The sequence below is a fragment of the Cydia strobilella genome, chromosome 1 (genome assembly GCF_947568885.1).
Source record: "Cydia strobilella chromosome 1, ilCydStro3.1, whole genome shotgun sequence".
In the NCBI taxonomy this organism is placed as follows: Eukaryota; Metazoa; Arthropoda; class Insecta; order Lepidoptera; family Tortricidae; genus Cydia; species Cydia strobilella.
This window is the reverse complement of record NC_086041.1, coordinates 28594112-28613612: the sequence shown is the minus strand read 5'-3', so window position 1 is coordinate 28613612 and position 19501 is coordinate 28594112. Positions and strand designations below refer to the sequence as shown.

At 35.1% G+C, this 19501-nt stretch overlaps 2 protein-coding genes and 1 long non-coding RNA gene across 3 annotated transcripts in view; 1 reads left to right on the top strand and 2 right to left on the bottom strand.

Moving 5' to 3' along the window:
* The window catches only part of LOC134743612 (E3 ubiquitin-protein ligase TRIM9), a 381810-nt gene that overhangs the window by 347930 nt on the left and 14379 nt on the right, over positions 1 to 19501 (bottom strand). The window lies entirely within an intron of this gene.
* On the top strand, positions 110 to 13169 carry LOC134743791 (ATP-dependent RNA helicase me31b). Its single transcript, XM_063677454.1, has 8 exons — positions 110 to 235; positions 651 to 876; positions 970 to 1051; positions 1198 to 1404; positions 2550 to 2721; positions 3774 to 3924; positions 7183 to 7378; positions 10610 to 13169. Exons 2-8 carry the CDS (start codon positions 809 to 811, stop codon positions 11060 to 11062), a joined length of 1329 nt encoding a protein of 442 aa, XP_063533524.1. The 5' UTR covers positions 110 to 235; positions 651 to 808; the 3' UTR covers positions 11063 to 13169.
* The window catches only part of LOC134744338 (uncharacterized), a 74214-nt gene continuing 68313 nt past the window's right edge, over positions 13601 to 19501 (bottom strand). Inside the window, exon 2 of the long non-coding RNA XR_010128081.1 lies at positions 13601 to 13720. This is a non-coding gene — a long non-coding RNA (uncharacterized LOC134744338). The remainder of the gene's footprint in view (positions 13721 to 19501) is intronic.

Genomic DNA, 19501 nt, shown 5'->3' with positions numbered 1-19501 from the left:
CCAGACTATGCGCCGCGAAGCCGCGAACGCGAGTGTGGAGTCGATTTCGCTGATTAGCGAACTAGACTCCACACTCGCATTCGCAGGGACCTTTAAAGCACTGGTAACCCTAGATCTCTATGGTAAACAGATTGTTGTCAGTTTTCAAAATATAAAATCTTGTCTTTGGTGAATTGTTACTGTAAGGTCGTCGTCGAATATTGAGTGTCGTCGTCTTTTGTAAAGTTTTATCAAGGTAACGTTTGTTTATTATTGGTCACCAGAGAAAGCGTACTTTCTAATACATTATGAGAATTAATCTAGCCTCTTTTAATTAAAGTCTATTGTAATAATTTCAAGTATATTAGATGCCACTGGCGGGCGGCCATATTAAAAATTTAAGACGAAATTTGCAACTTGCACTATTGAATCGCTTTAAATCTTCTTCATCGTAAGCCTAGGCTTTATTAGTGTTGTAGTAATTAGTTTTATTCTTATAATACTATCCCTTTAATGCAATAGTTGTCAGTTAACAATTTGTATTGATACTTTGCGTCAATAACATTTAGATTGTATTTTTATAGGTATCTTGATTGTTGACGCGTCTTGTTCGGTTTTAATCTAATTTGAAGTACCGTTATGAGGTTGATAACGTTTCTGTCTTGTTTCAGATATTCCTGGACTTAACTTGGTGAACGTGATAAACTTCTCAAATAGCTTATGTATCTAAAAGTGACTTGTAATCAATTTTATTTAGTGTCGGACTTGGACAAAAAAATTGTGATCAGTTTCTAATTTTAATTACCCCTAAGTGGGATAGTTTGGCAAAATGATGACCGAAAATAGAATTAGTTCAAGTAATCACGTCGGTAACAGCATGAGCAATCAGAATAAGGGGTCTGTATACTTTCCTTTGTTGCGTTCGTTGTCAAATAACGGAAAATTTAGAAGCTTATAATATTTATCCGTTTGTAATGTTAAAATTTTCAGAGATGTCGATAAAACTGTCGACGACATCGGTTGGAAATCAAAATTAAAAATACCCCCAAAAGATAGAAGAATAAGAACTAGTGTAAGTGATTTTCTTTACCTACCTCCTATAAAAAATCATGCCAGCTCTTGGTGCTATTGTGACTAAGAAAATTCAATTGTAACATTATCTTGTAATCAAAATGAACCAAAATGTGAATAGCTTGTTAATTGTATTTCTATTTTTAGGATGTCACTGATACTAGAGGTAATGAGTTTGAAGAGTTCTGCTTAAAACGAGAGCTGCTGATGGGCATTTTTGAGAAGGGATGGGAAAAACCATCCCCCATTCAAGAGGCTTCAATCCCCATTGCACTTAGTGGTAAAGATGTGCTTGCTCGAGCCAAAAATGGTACAGGCAAGACTGGAGCTTATTGTATTCCAGTTTTAGAACAGGTAAATTTGTACATTAATTTGTTATAATAAATTTATGTATAGGGTAGCCAGCCCTGAAATCCACCACCTTACTAATAATGTTTATATTTACTATAGGATGAGGCAAATATTAGAAAGAGGTGACTGACTAATGTTAATTTTCCGTGTTCATCTTTTTAATTCACTACTTCACATTGTTTTAGTTGCTACAGGTGTTTTGATTTGTGCAGTATTTTTCATGTTTTAGTCTATTGGGATAACAAAAATTAATTACTGCCTGGAATCTGCTAGGAGGGTCCTTTTTAAAACTATTAGTACAGATTGATTTACTGAAGCTGAAACTGATCAAATAAATGACAGAAAGTATCTTTTTTTAGAAGATTTTATTTAACTTGCAATGTTTGTATGGAAGTTAAATAAAACATTGTATTGTATTGGTGTATTGTGTGTGTTGAGGTCAAATATTGCAAGCTAAACCCAATTTTCATTATAAAATTTAATGAGAATTAGGTTTAGCTTGCAATATTTGACCTGAACATCAAATACACATATACATTACATCGAAATTTGATACAGCTGAAAATTTTACACTTATGAAAGATTGGTGCCAATGTAATCTTATGGTACCATTAAGCTGATCTGATGATGCACACTGGAGGTAGCCATAGAAATTTTGTGATAAAACAGAATTGTCTCAATGATTATTAGTTGACTACTGAAAGAAAAGTACAGTTGGTGATAAAAGCTTGTATTAAGAATTAAATATTGACTAATTTTTTATTTATTTAAATCCTATCTCTCTAATATTTGTTTTTGCAGATTGATATGACATTCTGTCACTTCTAAGGAAGTCATTTATTTTTAATAGCTTTGATGAATCAAATTGTAGCATTACAAGCATATATCTATGCTTTTCTTTGTATTATTATTCATGTACGTAGTATGCAAAGAAATGAAAATAGTTGCCTGTGCCTATTAATTATTCTATTATAGCATTTGTACTGCTGTACCTGTGCTGTTTTATGCACTATTTTAAATGATGATACTTTTGGATTCCCCTTCATTTTCCATAAGTGAGAAAAAACAGTTCTGATTCAAACAGTATTTGTTAAGTTGTCATCATAATAGCTATACCTTGTCTAGTCTAATAGGTATTTTTTTTTTAGGTTGATCCTAAAAAAGACGCTATTCAAGCTTTAATTGTGGTACCAACTAGAGAGTTAGCACTTCAGACATCACAAATTTGCATTGAACTGGCAAAACACACAGACATACGCGTGATGGTCACCACAGGAGGCACCAACCTCAGAGATGATATTATGCGTATTTATCAAAATGGTAAGAATTTCAACACTTTAAATTGTTCTGTTTCCCTTTTTCCTAAAACTCAATTCAATTCATTAGGTTTTCTTCAATTTCATAAAACATTCCTTAAATAGGTAATTGATGACTTGTAAATCTTTTTATGTACCTATTCAAAAAAAGGCTGGACCAATTTGAGACTGGTTTTGATTGAAAGGCCACATTTTCAACTAGTTCGAATCTGATGTGTCTTCATATGATTAGGGAATATAAAATTTTATTTTTATTGGATATCACTTGATTAGATGATTTAAAATATTTTATAGAAAAAGTTGCAAGAACTCTTAGTTTTTGCAACTCTTTAGGTATGATATTTTGTAGTGATAATAAGTGGAATTTTTTTATACCATTTCTCCCATGGACACGCTGGTGAAGATGAAGATGAATGGGAATAGGCCATAAATATTTTAAGTTACATCATGGAATGTAAACAAACAAAATGTGTGACTTGTTCATTAAGTCAATGATACTGTACCATTGATACTGATATCAGGTGGTATTGCTTCTACCTACACTCCTTATAAATACCTAAAACAAAGTATAGGTAGTTTCAAAACTTCACTTTATTGTGGCTATGTGTCAGGTAGCATACAAGCCAGGCAGGCCCAACAGATTTTATTTCCACAGTAAATACGAATAGAAGAGAATTTATATTTCTGTTATGTACCTTACTTCTTTTATAGATGTGTAAGTTAGTATGTTTAGATGCTTGTTTGCAAAACTAAACAGAATTTATATAGGATCCTTTTATACCCGGAACCATCCTGGTAAGAGGGAAAGGGAGCGGGGGCCAGTTTAAAGATTTCTATGCTTAGAAGTCACAGGCCCAGGCCTACAAAGCATATTTTATGTTTATATATGTATGTAGATTTACCATCTGCATTGAAAGTACTTTATAATGATGATATTTATTGGATTCCCCTTCACTTTCTATTAGTGAGAAAAAACAGTTCTGATAACTTAACTGTGGTATGTATCTTTGAAATATTTCATACAGATTATATTCTAATAGTTTTTTATTATTCCAGTGCAAGTGATTATTGCCACGCCAGGCCGAATGATTGATCTCATGGACAAGCAGGTTGCTAAGATGGACCAGTGCCGGATGCTGGTCCTTGATGAAGCTGACAAACTTCTTTCTCAGGACTTCAAGGGCATGCTTGATATGGTTATTTCACGGTCAGTATTTCATTTGATATGCAGTACAATCTCACTAATGCAGACACGAGAGGAAAATTTGGACTACTGGAAGTTACAGCAAATCTGCATGTACTTGGATGTTTATTTTTAACTTTATCTGAAATTACAATACACTAAATTACAAGAAAATTCGACCCTCATCTGCTTTTTACTCATTTAATTAAATTAGAAGAAGACGACACACAGTGGATCGAAATGACAAAAAAATGGACATTCGCCATTTTTTTTTAAAACCCTATTTAAAAAAATGCTTTTCGTGAAATAAAACTATGAAAACGGATTATATCGCGTATATTGAATTTATAATACATCCCGACGTTTCGAACTCGCCCACCCGTTGACCACGAACGCTGTAAAGAGTTCGAAACGTCGGGATGTATTATAAATTCAATATACGCGATATAATCCGTTTTCATAGTTTTATTTCATGAGTAACTATCGCGGTAACCGAAGACAATATTAAATGCTTTTCGGTTGAAAATGTTGTAACAATGTTATAAAAATTTTTTTTTTTTTCAAAATAAGGCTTTATTAAAGCAGAAAAAAATTAAATCTGTTACCGATCCCGCTTTCTAACCTTTAGAATATTATTCTCCTACTTAAAAACAGTAGAAAATAGTAAACAGCTTATCTCGGTAGGTGCCCGTTTTTTTTATAGTCCAGTCAAAAAACAACATTTTTCTTAGTGTTTTATTTTTTATTTTCAATTGTTTAATGGTATATAAATGATAATTTAGTGTAAATACGACATATTTTTGACATTTTGATAAAGATAAAAACAGTATTGTACAAGAAAATAGCTAAAGCTAATAGCTTATATTTAAATACAAAAATTTACATACAATTGAATTAAAAAATATATATTTTATACTTGTTGATACAAACGATTAATTGCGGTGTTCTTAATAACCATGTTAGTAACAAAAAACCCTAAACAGTAAAAATGTACTGTAGAAATCAACAATAACAACATAAGCTTGACAATTATAATTAGTTATTATTTTATTCACCACCTTCTTCTACGCTTTCAAACATTTCTATGTTTTCAGCGTCATCAGTGCTTATGTTTTCTGTGATTAATAATTCCAAAGCTCTAGAAGAGGGTCTTTTAGTCGCTCCACTTAGTGGTGGCCTCAAAAACGACAATTTTGGGTCAGATGACACCAAAAAATTTTGCAATATGTCTTCGTTTGTTTTGATTCGGCTACATTTTCTAGAATGATGCTCACTCACAATGCGAAAATCTTTGTTTCTTGCTTCTGATGATGATGCTTCTACCTCTTGGGCGAAACTTTCGTTTGGCCAAACCATGGCCATGTTAAGCCAGCTACTGTTGGTCTTCAAAAAATTATCAAGTGTTCGATTACAATCTTTCCATTTTTTATGAATTTTATGGCAAAATTTTGGGCAAAACTTAGAAAACTTTGATGTAAGTATCTTCTTCTCGGAAATTTATATTTTGTTTTAAATGTTCACATAACTTTGCACTATCACTTAAGAGATCCTAAATTTTTTAATGCGTAAAACAAATCGATATTGTTTACAAACCTTTCCATGACAGTATAATAGGAATATTATCAAAGCATTGTTTTCAAGAAACTAATTATTTGTTGACTAAATCTTCATTTTATAGCTCATTGAACTCCCACTTAAACACTTACTTTGGGATTAACCCTTTACGGTAACCTCATTAATGCTAATTAACGAACGATAATGAATATGATCTGAGTAATTAGTATAAATGCATAACTCGCATTATGCCGAGGTTGCTAATGTACCTATTAATTAATTACATATTGTAAATGTTAGTATTTTTAAGTAATGAATTAGTGAAACGATTTGAACTTTGATTGTATTAACGACATCTTTATTTATAAGCATATTTTGAAGGTGATAACTATTTTCCATGTTTTTAACTTAGCGTAATCATTTTACTTAGCAAATGTTATTTTAGTTTATTGTAGTGCCTAATATCTCAAATTATTATGCTAATTTTGATATCAACCGTGAACTTTTATTGTACAAACAGTAACCATACAATATTTTTGTATAATCTATGAATACACAATCTCACAAGTTTAATACGTTACATTCATAGGTCACTTACTTTCATGTTTGCTTATATTTAAAATTTTCATAATTTTCTCGTTATGTTTTCTTTGTCATAGTTATGAAGATGTCAAAAATATGTCGTTTTTACACTAAATTATCATTTATATACCGTTAAACTATTGAAAATAAAAAAATAAAAACACTAAGAAAAATGTTGTTTTTCACTGACTTTTGACTGGACTATAAAAAAACGGGCACCTACCGAGATAAGCTGTTTACTACTTTCTACTGTTTTTAAGTAGGAGAATAACATTCTAAAGGTTAGAAAGCGGGATCGGTAATAGTTTTCTTATATAAGATACCTATTTTTCAGTTTCATACAAAAAAAACAGATATTATTTTTTTCTGCTTTAATAACATTTTTAATTTCTTACATCATTTTCAACCGAAAAGCATTTTTTAAAATAGGGTTTTAAAAAAAATGCGAATGTCCATTTTTTTGTCATTTCGATCCACTGTGCGACAGTGTGATAATGTTATCGCAAATAGTAAATGGTTATATACATTACATACCTGTCCGCCATTATGCAAGTAGGACGGCTAATGCAAACCGACAATATGAGCTTTCTATCAGAAAAGGGTCCTTAAACTCCATGTGCATAAGGAGCTGCTTTCTCGGATGGAAGGCCACATATGCGCATTTGTTTTTTATCATAGATGGCAGCACCAGTCTCTCGCTACAACGTAAATCCGTAAGGAGTTCGTTTAGGAGGTGCAAGCGCGCACTGCTTGCCCTTAGAGCTGGTCAAAGACGCCTAGTCTTACTAAGATGGCATATAGACGAGAAATTCGGACGGGCACCGCCGTGGCGGGGTGGCCTAGGGGTTCATGGCGTTAGCCGCGATAGCTCTAAAGACGCCGGTTCGAAACCGGCCTTCACCACTGGAGGGCTTCGTCACTTTTTCTTTAATATATGACATCTATTACAGTTTTTAATTTATATATAGTAGTGTGACTACTTAAAAAAAAACACAAATCAAAATATTTAATAAAATAATTTGATTTGTTCCCAAACTTGTTCAAGCTATCTATTTGTTTAAAAAGGATGAAATGGAATATCTATTTAGTGATAGCCTAGGTTCTGTACTGTATGAAGCTGATTACTAATAAAACACACTTTCCCAGATTACCCAAAGAGCGCCAAATCCTGCTGTTCTCTGCCACATTCCCATTGAGTGTGAAGCAGTTTATGGAGAAGCACTTGAGGGAGCCCTACGAAATTAACCTCATGGAAGAGCTCACGCTGAAGGGAGTCACACAATATTATGCATTTGTACAAGAGAGGCAGAAGGTGCATTGTTTAAATACCCTATTTTCAAAGGTGAGTTATTTTTAACGTATTTTACATTGTATGTCTGTATTTGTATGAATTATTTTACATGGAAAAAGAAACTGGAGAAACGCAGTTACAGTTCATGAAATACAAATAATCGGAACTTATCCCTGTATTGGATCTCATTCTCTTCCAGTTAACTTTAGAGGTAATGAGTACGGTTGGTTCCGTACGTCACACAATATTTATACTTATTTGAGATGCTCACAATGAGCCCTTTCATGTCATTGATACAGTTTGCAAAACTTTTGTTTTTTCCATTTACCCCTAAAAGTGGCCCCTATGTTTAAACTTCTTTTTCTCAAAAATAGACGGCAAAGTCGACGTTGCCGGTTAAAAAGTAGGTCGCGAAGTGCGTAGTGCGTAGATGGTCAGTCAGAAAATTAAAAAGTTAAAAACATTGCAGTCTCGATTTCAGCATGGAGACTATAAAAAGGAGCCAAATCTCTGTGTATGAAAAGTGTCCATCAAAAAACAGTTATAGGCGGCGCCACCATACACCGAAATACTACCAAAAACAACCTACGTAATTTGGTCGGGTTATTTGTTGTCTTATATGGTTCATGTTATACTCATGTCCCAGAGCCTAACTAGCGCCATCGGACAGATTAGGAACTATTATTTACAGCTGAAAGCTGGTCACTTTTGCAATAGTTCTGCCATAAGAGATTGTCGTCCTATAGATTTCAGGACTGCAATGTTGCATATCTTCTTCTTCTTTTCCTGTTACCCCCCTGCTGGGGTGTAGGGCTCGAATCTTGTTTTTCCATTGACTACGGTCTTGGGCAGCTTGGGTAACCTCCTCCCACCCCATCCCCAATACACCCAGCTCTTGCTCCACAGAACGACGCCAAGTGGATTTAGGGCGACCATGTTTCCGCTTGCCGGGCATCTTCCAGGTCAGGGCCACTTTGGATAGGTGGGTGTCAGGTTTCCTGAGGATATGTCCAATCCAATGCCATTTCCGCGTCTGTATCTCCTTGTGTACGGGTGTTTGTCCGGTTATTCTCCATAAGTGAGCGTTTGTGATCCAGTTAGGCCAAAAGATGCGAAGGATTTGCCTTAAGCATTCGTTCACAAACACTTGGAGCTTCGTCATTAGATCTTTGCGGACAAACCAGGTTTCGCACCCGTACACAGCAGCACGGCCTTTACATTGGAATTGAAGATCCTCACTTTGGTTCTTCTCGTCAGGGTAGAGGAGTTCTACACAGGTTTAAGCTGGCCGAATGCGGCTCGGGCTTTGTTTATTCGTGCTTCAATGTCTGCTTCCGTTCAATGCAATGTTGCATATAAATTCCATTATTTGTCGAGTTCCAAACTTTTTAAAAGTTGAAGTGGCCATATCAAATAAAGGCATAGGTCCATTAAACAGCCAAACAGATGTCCAGTACTTATTATTATAATGTTGGTACCGCGATTATTTAGGTGTCTCAAGTAGCTTGGCGTATTTTCAGCAGAAAAATACACTTCTATTTTTAATTAAAAAAATAAAACGGCGGCAAAGCAAATCTCTACTTTTTTCTGTGAAAATATGTACATAAGAACGTTGCTTCTGTAAAATATTTCTATTTTATTTGTATTTATTGCGGCATTTTTGAGAAAAGCACTATATATGACTCGGCTGGAAGGCTACTTGTTGGCTTCGGATTCAATTAAACGGACTCCCAAGGTCGTCCGCCGCTCCGTCGCTCAGCCAGCAAGTAGCTACTTCCGAGCCTCGACAATAATGTACTATTTCATTTCTCATGCTCTGAAAGAGGGTAATTGTTGTTCTAAAAAGTGTGCAGAAAATGATACGTTTCTGCATTAAAGCATTTTCTTTCTAAGTACGATTTGTTTCATTTCTTTACGATAAGCAATTGAAATGGGCTTTTTATACAATTTCCATTCTGATATTTAACTCCCCATTCTATAAATTAAATAAAAAACGATACTTTTACCTAAATGGTTAGTTGAAAGTACCCTCAAGAAATGCTATAAAAACTGATACTTAGTCATGTTTAAAAAAAAAACCAAGTACATATTTTACTTTCCTCGTATTCGAAATGAAAAGTAGAGTGTTTAACTTGGGTGAAAGGCATCATTTCAGCCTCGGACTTTTGGCGCTATCACTGCGTTCGAGCACCAAACTACCTCGGCAGAAATGAGTGCCTTTCATCCTTTGGTTAACAATCTACTATTATTTACGTTATATGTCCGTCTTTCTTACTATGTGTACCAAATTTCAACTTAATTGGTCCAGTAGATTCTGAGCAAATAAGCTGCGACAGGCAGACTGACGGACGCACAAGTGATCCTATAAGTTCAGTTTTTTTTTTCTTTTGAGGTACACAAGCCTAATAATTGATACCTAATGAAGAAGTAATAGTTAAAAAAACATAATCAAGTGTTGGAGAGCCACAATTTTTTAGCCTCTCCTTGAGTAATGGTGCTCTGCTTACTAAACTAAGCAAACATTGTCATAGCTTTTTTCCTGAATCGCTTAGTCTGTGCAACAACATGTTCTTTATTTTTGACTGTTTATGATACTGAACATGATTTTATGTTGTAGTTATTTTCACCCAAGTTTAATTGGTGTATACTGCAAATAGGTAAAAATAAGTATTTACAAACTGCCATTATAGTGTGTTACAGATAACGTAATATAATAATAAATAAGGAATATTCGATATCCATACTAAATGTTATCTTCATTATCAGTAAATCAATGAATGTGCGTAATAAAACAAGTGTAGTTCCCTTTGTTAAATTGGGAAAACTAGATTAAAAATCCATTAAATTCCGTTTGTACTGTCATGCAGTACTCCAGGATTTTAAGTTGATCACAGACTCGCCAAAAGGCTTCCTAAAGTCGCTAACTAAAATGCAGCGGGACGTGAACGGGGTGGTAGCGAGGCCTTGGTGTGCTGCGTCTAAGTGCGGGATGCACGTGCAACATGCCGCGTTAGCGCTTCGGTCACGCCCCATTGCAGTGTGAAGGAGCTTATATAACTTTATTAGAAGAAATAGCCGCGCGTAGCAGCTCGGTCGGTGGAGACGTGCCTGGCAATGTAGCCGAGGCGGCTCGTTCTGTGTGGACCCGCCTTTTTAGGTTTGGTCGCTAAGACCAGGGCAATGTTGCCGTTAAGCAGCTAGTGTTCACACTTTGCTTGCGCTACTGCCGAGGGGTGTGAAACTTTGATTTATCCTTAATTTCATTGCATTGTTTTGTTACAGTTACAAATAAACCAGTCCATCATTTTCTGCAATTCAACTCAGCGCGTGGAGCTGCTGGCCAAGAAGATCACGGAGCTGGGGTACTGCTGCTACTACATCCACGCGCGCATGGCGCAGGCGCACCGCAACCGCGTGTTCCACGACTTCCGCGCCGGCCTGTGCCGCAACTTGGTCTGCTCCGACCTGTTCACTCGCGGTATCGACGTGCAGGCCGTCAACGTCGTCATCAACTTTGACTTCCCGCGCATGGCCGAGACTTACCTGCACCGCATCGGTCGCTCGGGCCGCTTCGGCCACCTCGGTATCGCCATCAACCTCATCACGTACGAGGACCGCTTCGCTCTGCACCGCATCGAGCAGGAGCTGGGCACGGAGATCAAGCCGATCCCGAAGGTCATCGACCCGGCGCTGTACGTGGCGCGTCCCAGCGAGGAAGATGACGCGGACAAGTAACCTGCGACGCGCTCGTGCACGTCTCTACTCGCGCCGCTAGTGCCAGCGCCGCCGACTGACTGGTGAATGGATTACTATAAAAATATAAAACGAAAAACTTATTTGTAAAAAGTGTAATGAATTTATTGTAACGAAATGTGCGTGTAAATAGTTTATCGTGAAGTAAGACTTTAAACCTGGAATGGGTTACTTTTTTTAAAGTGTATATAAAACGAACATCGGGACTTGCGAGAGGCGTCTACGTTCTTTGTCCATATTGGATACTGTGCGTGAATTCCTATATTGTTAAAACGTAAAATATTTATCTGAATCTGTGGGAGTCTACCTAGATTTGTCAGTGAAATTAACATAAATTGTGGTAGACTTTGGACAGATGTTCATGAGGATACTTGCCCATATTTCGTACAGTAGAGCTAGCGCCGAATTCCTTTTACAAATGAATTTCTAAAAACTTAATTCTGTGATATGGGTGAGTATGAACAGTCTAGCTCTGCCGATCTGTCAAATTAATATTGTTGTAAATGATTTTAATAAAATCAGTGTCAAGGACATTGTCTTTGTCTGCTTGGGACAGTGTCTATACCATCAAGCCGTGTTTATATTTCATATTAATGTCATTAAATTTCTTTCGAGTGTAAAGCAGCTAAGTCACAGTAGGATAACTTAAGGTGGTGTAAGGTTTGGTAGGCATGTCTAATGGAACAAATCAAATCTATTTTATAATTCTTTTTCTGGTTTCTGAGAGAAATGTTCACGTAACAAGGGCTAAGAAATGAAGTGATTCCGAAGGACTTCTAATAAATTGGTGAAAATGATAGATGCAGCTGGCGCCTACCTTACCTTATGGGGATGATTTTTTTGTTGAATTTAGATGAAACTGTGACTTCAACGAGGCTGGGCAATGAACAGTACTGCTGCGGCTTGCGGTCACGGTACATTGCTTGGTCTAGGGGAATTTTAATTTAGAGAGTATTTAGTTTTGATTATTAAAGTAACGTGATATTTTGACTCTCTGGGGAAATTAATTATGGGGAATGTCAAGTGAAGAGTTAAAACGTTTGGTCTGTATTTTCAATCAGTAAGTAGCTTAATGTAAAATTGTTAAAAAAAACTGTGTTCAGTATTACTTGGAATAAATAATTTCCTATAGTGTGGCACTGCCTTTCAACGACTTGTGCCCGAGGACTCTTGACCAATCAGCTAGTACCTGATCTTAATTGTCAATATTGTTGCAGAATTCTGCCTAGGAATTAGTAGTATTTGATGTTCACATTTGTAATTTGAAACTGTCACTATAATTTTATTAACAAATACATATAATGCTAAGTCAGCAAAGTAAAAGAGTGTAAAAGAAAAGCAGTGTAAAAGAGTTGTGCTATGTTCATATCGACAGTCGAAACATAGTTTGATATAAAAAATACCACTATGATTTAATACTACACTGTTATTTTTGAATGAACTTAAGAAAATGATGTATCTATTAGATTTAATATTTGCAATCTTACTTTCGGAAACAGTCAACAAATTTGTTACAGTTAGCTCTGACATGTGTTATAATAGGTATGAAACAAGAGATTGTAATGAAAGTGCTTTTTGTTGACATGAGTGTAAATGTATATACGGTAAAACCGTTACAAAGAGGCGAAATAGAACAAGAAAGATGCAGCAATGTGAGCTATTTATTATTTGTCTGTGATAATCTTCATGCTGACTATGTTTTAGGTCTATTTAAACATGGGTTTGATTTGGTCTTCCGATATGCTAAGTAATGCCGTGAATCAAGTGATGTATGTTTGATTGTTACAGATAGACCTAATGAATAATGATATATAGATCGTGAAGTCCTTCAATCAGTTACCAAAAAAATATATGCTGAATTTATTAACATCCAGTGACAATTTGACAATTAACCATATCATCTAGATTTTTTTATAACTCATGTAATTATTTACTTAAGAAATCATGCCTTTATTATTATCTATACACTAGCTTTTTGCAAATTTAGTGTTTTCCAGTGGCAGTGTCATTAAAATTCTGTGATTTTGTTTTTGATATTAAAAAATATATTATTGTTGAAAATTGGCCAAAATAAACTCTTCACGCCAAATGTTTGTTGTTTTGATTCAATTAGCCTTCGTACTTGCTTTTGAACGCGAAGCCTGTACACAATGTGTCATTTTGCGGTAGAGTTCCGAGTGTTACGGCCAACCGCCGACGGTAAGCAAGCATGGGGCTGCGGAAGTTAGCTTGGATGTTTAAAAGCAAGCAAAATCAAGCGTAACTAATTTTACTCATAGGATCTTTTCGTTCAAAAGTAGGCAATATCAAAATATCTGAGATCTTGCCAAATAATTAACATTTTACAAGAGATGGAATCGCTTTATCACTACACCAACCGGTAGAGGCCCTCTTGATTGTTCAAAAAATGAGAAAGTTGCTTTTTATTCACATGTGGGGCAAAGTAATCAGATGCAAGTTTTGAGTCGTTTCCTTATGTTAGCTGGTAGAATTGACTTTTTTATTACGTTCATTTGGATGTTATTTGGTATTTCATAGTTAGTATTTTCCTCGTGTTGGTGTGGTGAAAAATTCTGTTTCACTCGGAGGCAGTTTTATTAACCCTCGTGCCTTGAAACCCTCGCAACGCTCAAGATTCCACTCTCGCTACTCGCTACGCTCGTGGTTCAATTTTGGAATCTTTCGCTTGCTCGAGCGGTTAAACAACAACTTTGCCTTCTTGTAAAACAAATAATTTATCCGCTCTCCTTTTTTTCGTAGATTGGTGCGAGTATTCTCCAATGCGAACTAAGGGTCTAGCAGGCTAAGCTAACGAGTGGCCCCCACGAGGGATTTGGTTATACTTTTAGGTGTAGTAGTGGCAGGACCTAAGAACACTGTATGCCTAATATCAGCCTTCGATCTTCTTTTGTTTCAGATTTATTCACGAAAATGTTAAAAAATCAAGGTAATTTTTAAACTGTAATTATAGCTAAACCAAGCAAGCGAGGGTAACCAAATAAAATTAGAACTGAGGAGGATATAATGGGGTTACTAATGCATACTTTTACAGACCTTTAAACTTAGGTGAAAAAAAAACTGGTTTTCTTTTCGCTTCATTTTTTTGCCACTTCTCGTTGTGGCACAAGTCTAGAGATGGGTAGGGGTGAGTAAATACTGAGTATTTACTCAGTATTTACTCAAAGCATACAGTAAATACTCGTACTCATTACTCATACTCATTACATACTCATTTTGGTGAGTAAAAACGATTATTAACAAAATTTCAATATTTTGGTGAGATTTAAGTACTAAATTGGTTTTTATTTAATTGTGTTAACGTGTATTAATAATATTTATGTTATAAGAAGCTTATTACGCTTAGTTTTTGGCAAAAAGGTGATTATCAGTGAGAGGTAATTTGGAATTTAGCGGATATAGACGTGATAAAGTATAGTTAACAATTTTGTTTTAAATAAGAAGGTACTTAATTACTTTCAAAGTTACTTATTTGCCTACGTTCTAGATAAGTGCATATTGCAAGCTGATTCACATATTATACAGTTTTTAACCAGTTCTTTATTAAAATAAAATTGCGACGAAAATACTTTACAATATAGCTCTTACCAGATAGTTACATTTCATTTTCATTTTCATTTCATACGATTGTTACATAGTATGTATAGTAGTTCTTACAGCTAACTCTTTGTCTATTGTAAGTAAAACCGCACGTGCTACTACCTGCAAAAAAGGTGCGATCATTGGCATATAATTCTAATAGGGTATTTGACTACTAGTCAAATCAGTTTCTTTTTGTTAACTGTTAAAACGATTTTGCTACTACGGAATTTATATGAAACACTAGCATGTGACGTCACAATCAAATTACCTACTCTTTATTGTTTTATACGGGCTTTAAAATAGAAATTGTGTCTAAAAATAACTGCTGTCTACGTTTCTCTATTAATCTTCTTGTATTTTGCGTGCTTTATTTTATGCATGGTGTAAAATAATTAATTTTAAATTCAGTCAAATACGCTATTGGCTTATCAATATTCGGGAATCTAAAATATTATACACGAACTTTCATTGGGCATATAATAATATAATTTGGCTGTGTATAATATTTTAGCGCCCATAATTTATATGAGCCTCAAATATATAGCCGTTTTCTTTTTAAAATGTGGTCTCCTCCTCCTCCTTTCATCGGTTACCTCATCACTGAGGGTCGTGGTCACTTCAAGGTAACTTCTAGCTTCTCTTGGACAATTTGCCGCCACTTCTTTCTGTCTGTCGCCGAGTGTAGGGCACCGTGGAGCGTTACATCAAGGGCTGAGCGAATTTGGTCTATCCACCGCATTGGGCTCCTGCGTTTCGGCATATCGCCTTCGATTTTACCAGTGATTACCAGCTTTTCCAGGTTATCACTGTCTTTCCTGGCAATGTGGCCAAAATTCATAAAATTACAACTCATATTGATTAATTTAAGGCTCCGTTTTTGTTGCCAATTTATTAATTTGAGTACCCATGGCCAAAATGGTTACTGAGTGGAACCCACGGAACACTATAGACGGTGCAGGCCAGGGTTCAGGCAGACCGAAAATGAGATGGCGGGACGACTTGGACGCATTCTACCCCAAATGGTGGGAAAATGCCGATGACAGGGTCGAATGGAAAAAAACGAGGGGAGGCCTTTGCCCAGCAGTGGGACACCAAAGTAGGCTAACTAAAAATAAAAAAGCACCCATTTCTATTTTTTTGAACTACCCAAGTTCGATTAATTAGTTGACCGGTTAAATACGTGGCAATTACAATGGAAAACTATTAATTAGGGAAGAGGGGAGAGGAGTTACAAACTTTGTGACGTCACTTTAACTTCACTTGTAGTCGAAAATTGGTTTGATTGTTTGTATTCGCGATACAACTAAATAAGCTAGTTTTTGAAACGGTATATCGTATCGGTTTCGTGTCATAAAATTTCTAATATTCCTATTATTTAAGATATTTTTATTAAAATAACTATATTTTATTCAATTTGCTAATTTCTTTGAAAACAAAATTGTCAAATATGTGAAGTCACACGAGAGGGAACGGGATTGCCAAATGTGAAATGACTAAATTCGTGTGATGTAATTTATGGATGACCCCCTAGGCCAACGCTCAAAAACCAGTATAAGTGCGCTCTCCGATAAATATATATTTTATATCGGATAACGCACCTTTGTTACGCATCTCGTTGACATATTTTAGACTGGTTCTGTAGTGTTCGACTCGCCGAAACTCAGTAACCGTAGAGGGACCCCACACAGCCTCGCAATTTTTCCGTAGTTCATTTTGAATCTTATTGCAAGTTCCATAGAAATTGTAATTCAATAACCGGTTAAATTGACCGAACCGTTTTTTATTGAGTGAGTAGCACGTGCGGTTTAACTTACAGTAGACAATGAGTTAGCTGCAAGGGCCAGCTTGAAAATTAACGACTATACATAGTACAGCCGTATAGTATACGCGGTCAAAGTTAGCGATTCTTTTTTTTGCAGGTAGTAGCACGTGCGGTTTTACTTACAATAGACGAAGAGTTAACCGAAAGGGCCAGCCTGAAAACTAACGACTATAATTAAATCATATTTTAACCACACTAAATACATAGTTACGGTATACGGCAAATACGGTTATTTTAGGTAAATATTTGGTGGGTTTTTACTAACTACCCATCTAGTTGCGGCCAACTGCTGCTTAAAAAGCGTCGTTCCACGCTGGGTTCCACTCTCCCATTAAAATAAGTGACTGAGGACTGGAATAGAATCCACAGGTCCGCCTTTTAGAATCCTGAATCCCCGTACAAGCAAAATTACGTGTTTACGCGGCACTTACGTCCTTTTATGAAGAGTTTTTTAATGAAAACTCAAAAATGACCCGACCGATCATGTTTAAAATATTTTTTTCTCAAAGTGTTTTCTAGGGTCTATTCTTCCGCTATTTTTTCATATTTTATTAAACTTTGTTCCAAAAGTTATAGAGGGATGAACATTATTTTGGCCTTTGGAAACGGTTTTTTTCCAAAAGTAATAAATTTATCGAAAAAAGTGCATAATAACATTGAAGTTATTTTTAAAGACCAATTTAATGATGTGCCACACGTTGGTGGTTTTAGATTTTTTTTATTGTGACACTTAGTTACATGTATGGAACGCCCCTCTTAAAATATTTTTTTTACTTCTACTAAATCCAGTACAAAATACACCTTTATTTCAGATTTCTATACCCTGTCAGCAGTGTCAGCACTCTAAATAGTTTATACCCACCAAATTGGGTATAAACGAGTAAATACGGGTAAATTGAGTAAATACTGAGTATTTACTGAGTAAATACTGAGTATTTACTCGGTATTTACTCTTGAGTATTTACTCACTACCCATCTCTAGGCACAACTACCAAAAAAATTACGTGACAAGCCACAATTGTCAACTACGTAATCTACGTATACATGCAAAAACATTTTCAAATATCATGGTGCGTCATGTCATGTCAACAAAAATAAATATAATATAGGTATATAATATATTTTATTTTTAATTCGCTAGGTACTAGGTACCTGCGAAATATTATTTTTATGTAGATAGATCTATTGTTTAGGCATTAAGGGTTTCAATATGTCCAAAATTGTGCGGTAAGGGAGGATTATACTCAATTCTTTGTAGCAACTCCGTCAAGTGGACGGAAACTAGAGCTGGGAGGTAACTAGCTCACTAACCCTAACATCCCAAAAAAGAACGCGAGTGGTCAAACAAAATAGCCATCGAGTAAGGTTATTAAAATTTATTGTAAATCAGTCGCAATAATCATTAAGTACGTTAACATAAGAACAGCACACATTTCCGCTTAAATAACGCATTTACAATACATTAAAATTCAATCATTTAGGACCAAGGCAAGGTACATGTTTTAAGAATTCAACAACGCTAATTCTTTGATTGTTGGTGTCTCATCATGACAATGGCACAGTTTTCTTTTATAGTAAGATCATAAATTATGGTTAAGTTTTAATTTAAAAGGCGGAAATAATACATTAAATTATAAATTCCTAAAATAAATAACCTGTACCAGAAGTATAAATAATCTATTGTAATTTCATTAGGTCGGTTCGACATGCACCTCTGCAAAGAAGTTTGTATTTATTAATTTTACATTATTAACAGTTGACTACCTAATTCAAAACGATAAATGATTAGAACACACAAAAAATTACTTCAATAATTGATTTTTCTATAGTTTGTATATCGCGTTCAATTTAAATATTTATTACATGAGGTACGTGACACAAAATGAAATGTATCTCCAGTAAAGAAATCGAATTGACAGAATTGTTTATCAACGCAAATGTAACTTGTGCTATGTAACGACTACAGCAGTCTGACCATACAAAAAATACATTGTAGCTACATAACATATCTAGAGATCATTATTAAATTAAAATAGAACAAAATAAATTAAAAAAAAGTTAAAAAAATAAGACATGGGACATCGGAGGCTACGTTTAAACGGAATGCAATAATAATTATATTGATTTAAACTAACACGATCTTCACTCATAATAGTCATTATTTTAAACTAACATGGGACTCGAGATTAAGTTGTTCGCAAAACCCGCGCAGCAAGATGTTGACACAATTCCTCGCCAGTCGCCAGTCTGCCTGTGACCACGAACGTAACGTCACGTTCGTAACGTCAGGCCTTAGGCCAGGATTACACTCGTAAGTTTTACTTACGTAAGTAGGGACACAGACACAGCTATACTACAGAATGAGATATGAATATCGTTATCTCATTCTAGCAAATATCTTTGTTCCTACTCACGTAAGTAAAACTTACGAGTGTAATATGGCCTTACATAAACGTAACGTAAGTTTTTACGCGATTAAATCCCGTGTTAGTTTAAAATTATATGCAATAATAATTGTATGTATAAGTAGTACAAAAAATAAATAGTGATAAAAAATATCACCATTAAAAAAGATTAAAATATACACACAATACCAGGTGGTTACAGTCAAGTGTAAAAATATGCACTCATCATACTCAAAAATATGTCCCATAGCTCTTATGTCAGCCAATTAAGAACAATGGGAAGTTGTACGCATGCACCCATATTTTTACACTTAATACTAACATTTTTACACAAAATAAATTGTAACTTTTACGGAGGCTCGCATTATTTCACCACACCAGCTCTAAAAAGGCTCTCTTTACTCTCGGAAAACGGATGAAAAAAATGCATTTAATCCATTATTTAATTGGTATTATTTTAATCTTGTTATTAAGCTTTTTTATTACAATGTTAGAAAATACTACAAAAAAATACATAATAAAAACAAATCCACATTAACATATTAACACTAACGAATATTAATTAACTCATTAACATTATTAATTATCAAATGC

Bases quoted from the DNA above. Each gene is read 5' to 3' on its own strand.
- LOC134743791 (XM_063677454.1), top strand. From the start codon at position 809: ATGATGACCGAAAATAGAATTAGTTCAAGTAATCACGTCGGTAACAGC. The intron at 877-969 runs GTCTGTATACTT...TAAAATTTTCAG, and splicing joins ATGAGCAATCAGAATAAGGG to AGATGTCGATAAAACTGTCG. The intron at 3,925-7,182 runs GTCAGTATTTCA...ACACTTTCCCAG, and splicing joins CTTGATATGGTTATTTCACG to ATTACCCAAAGAGCGCCAAA.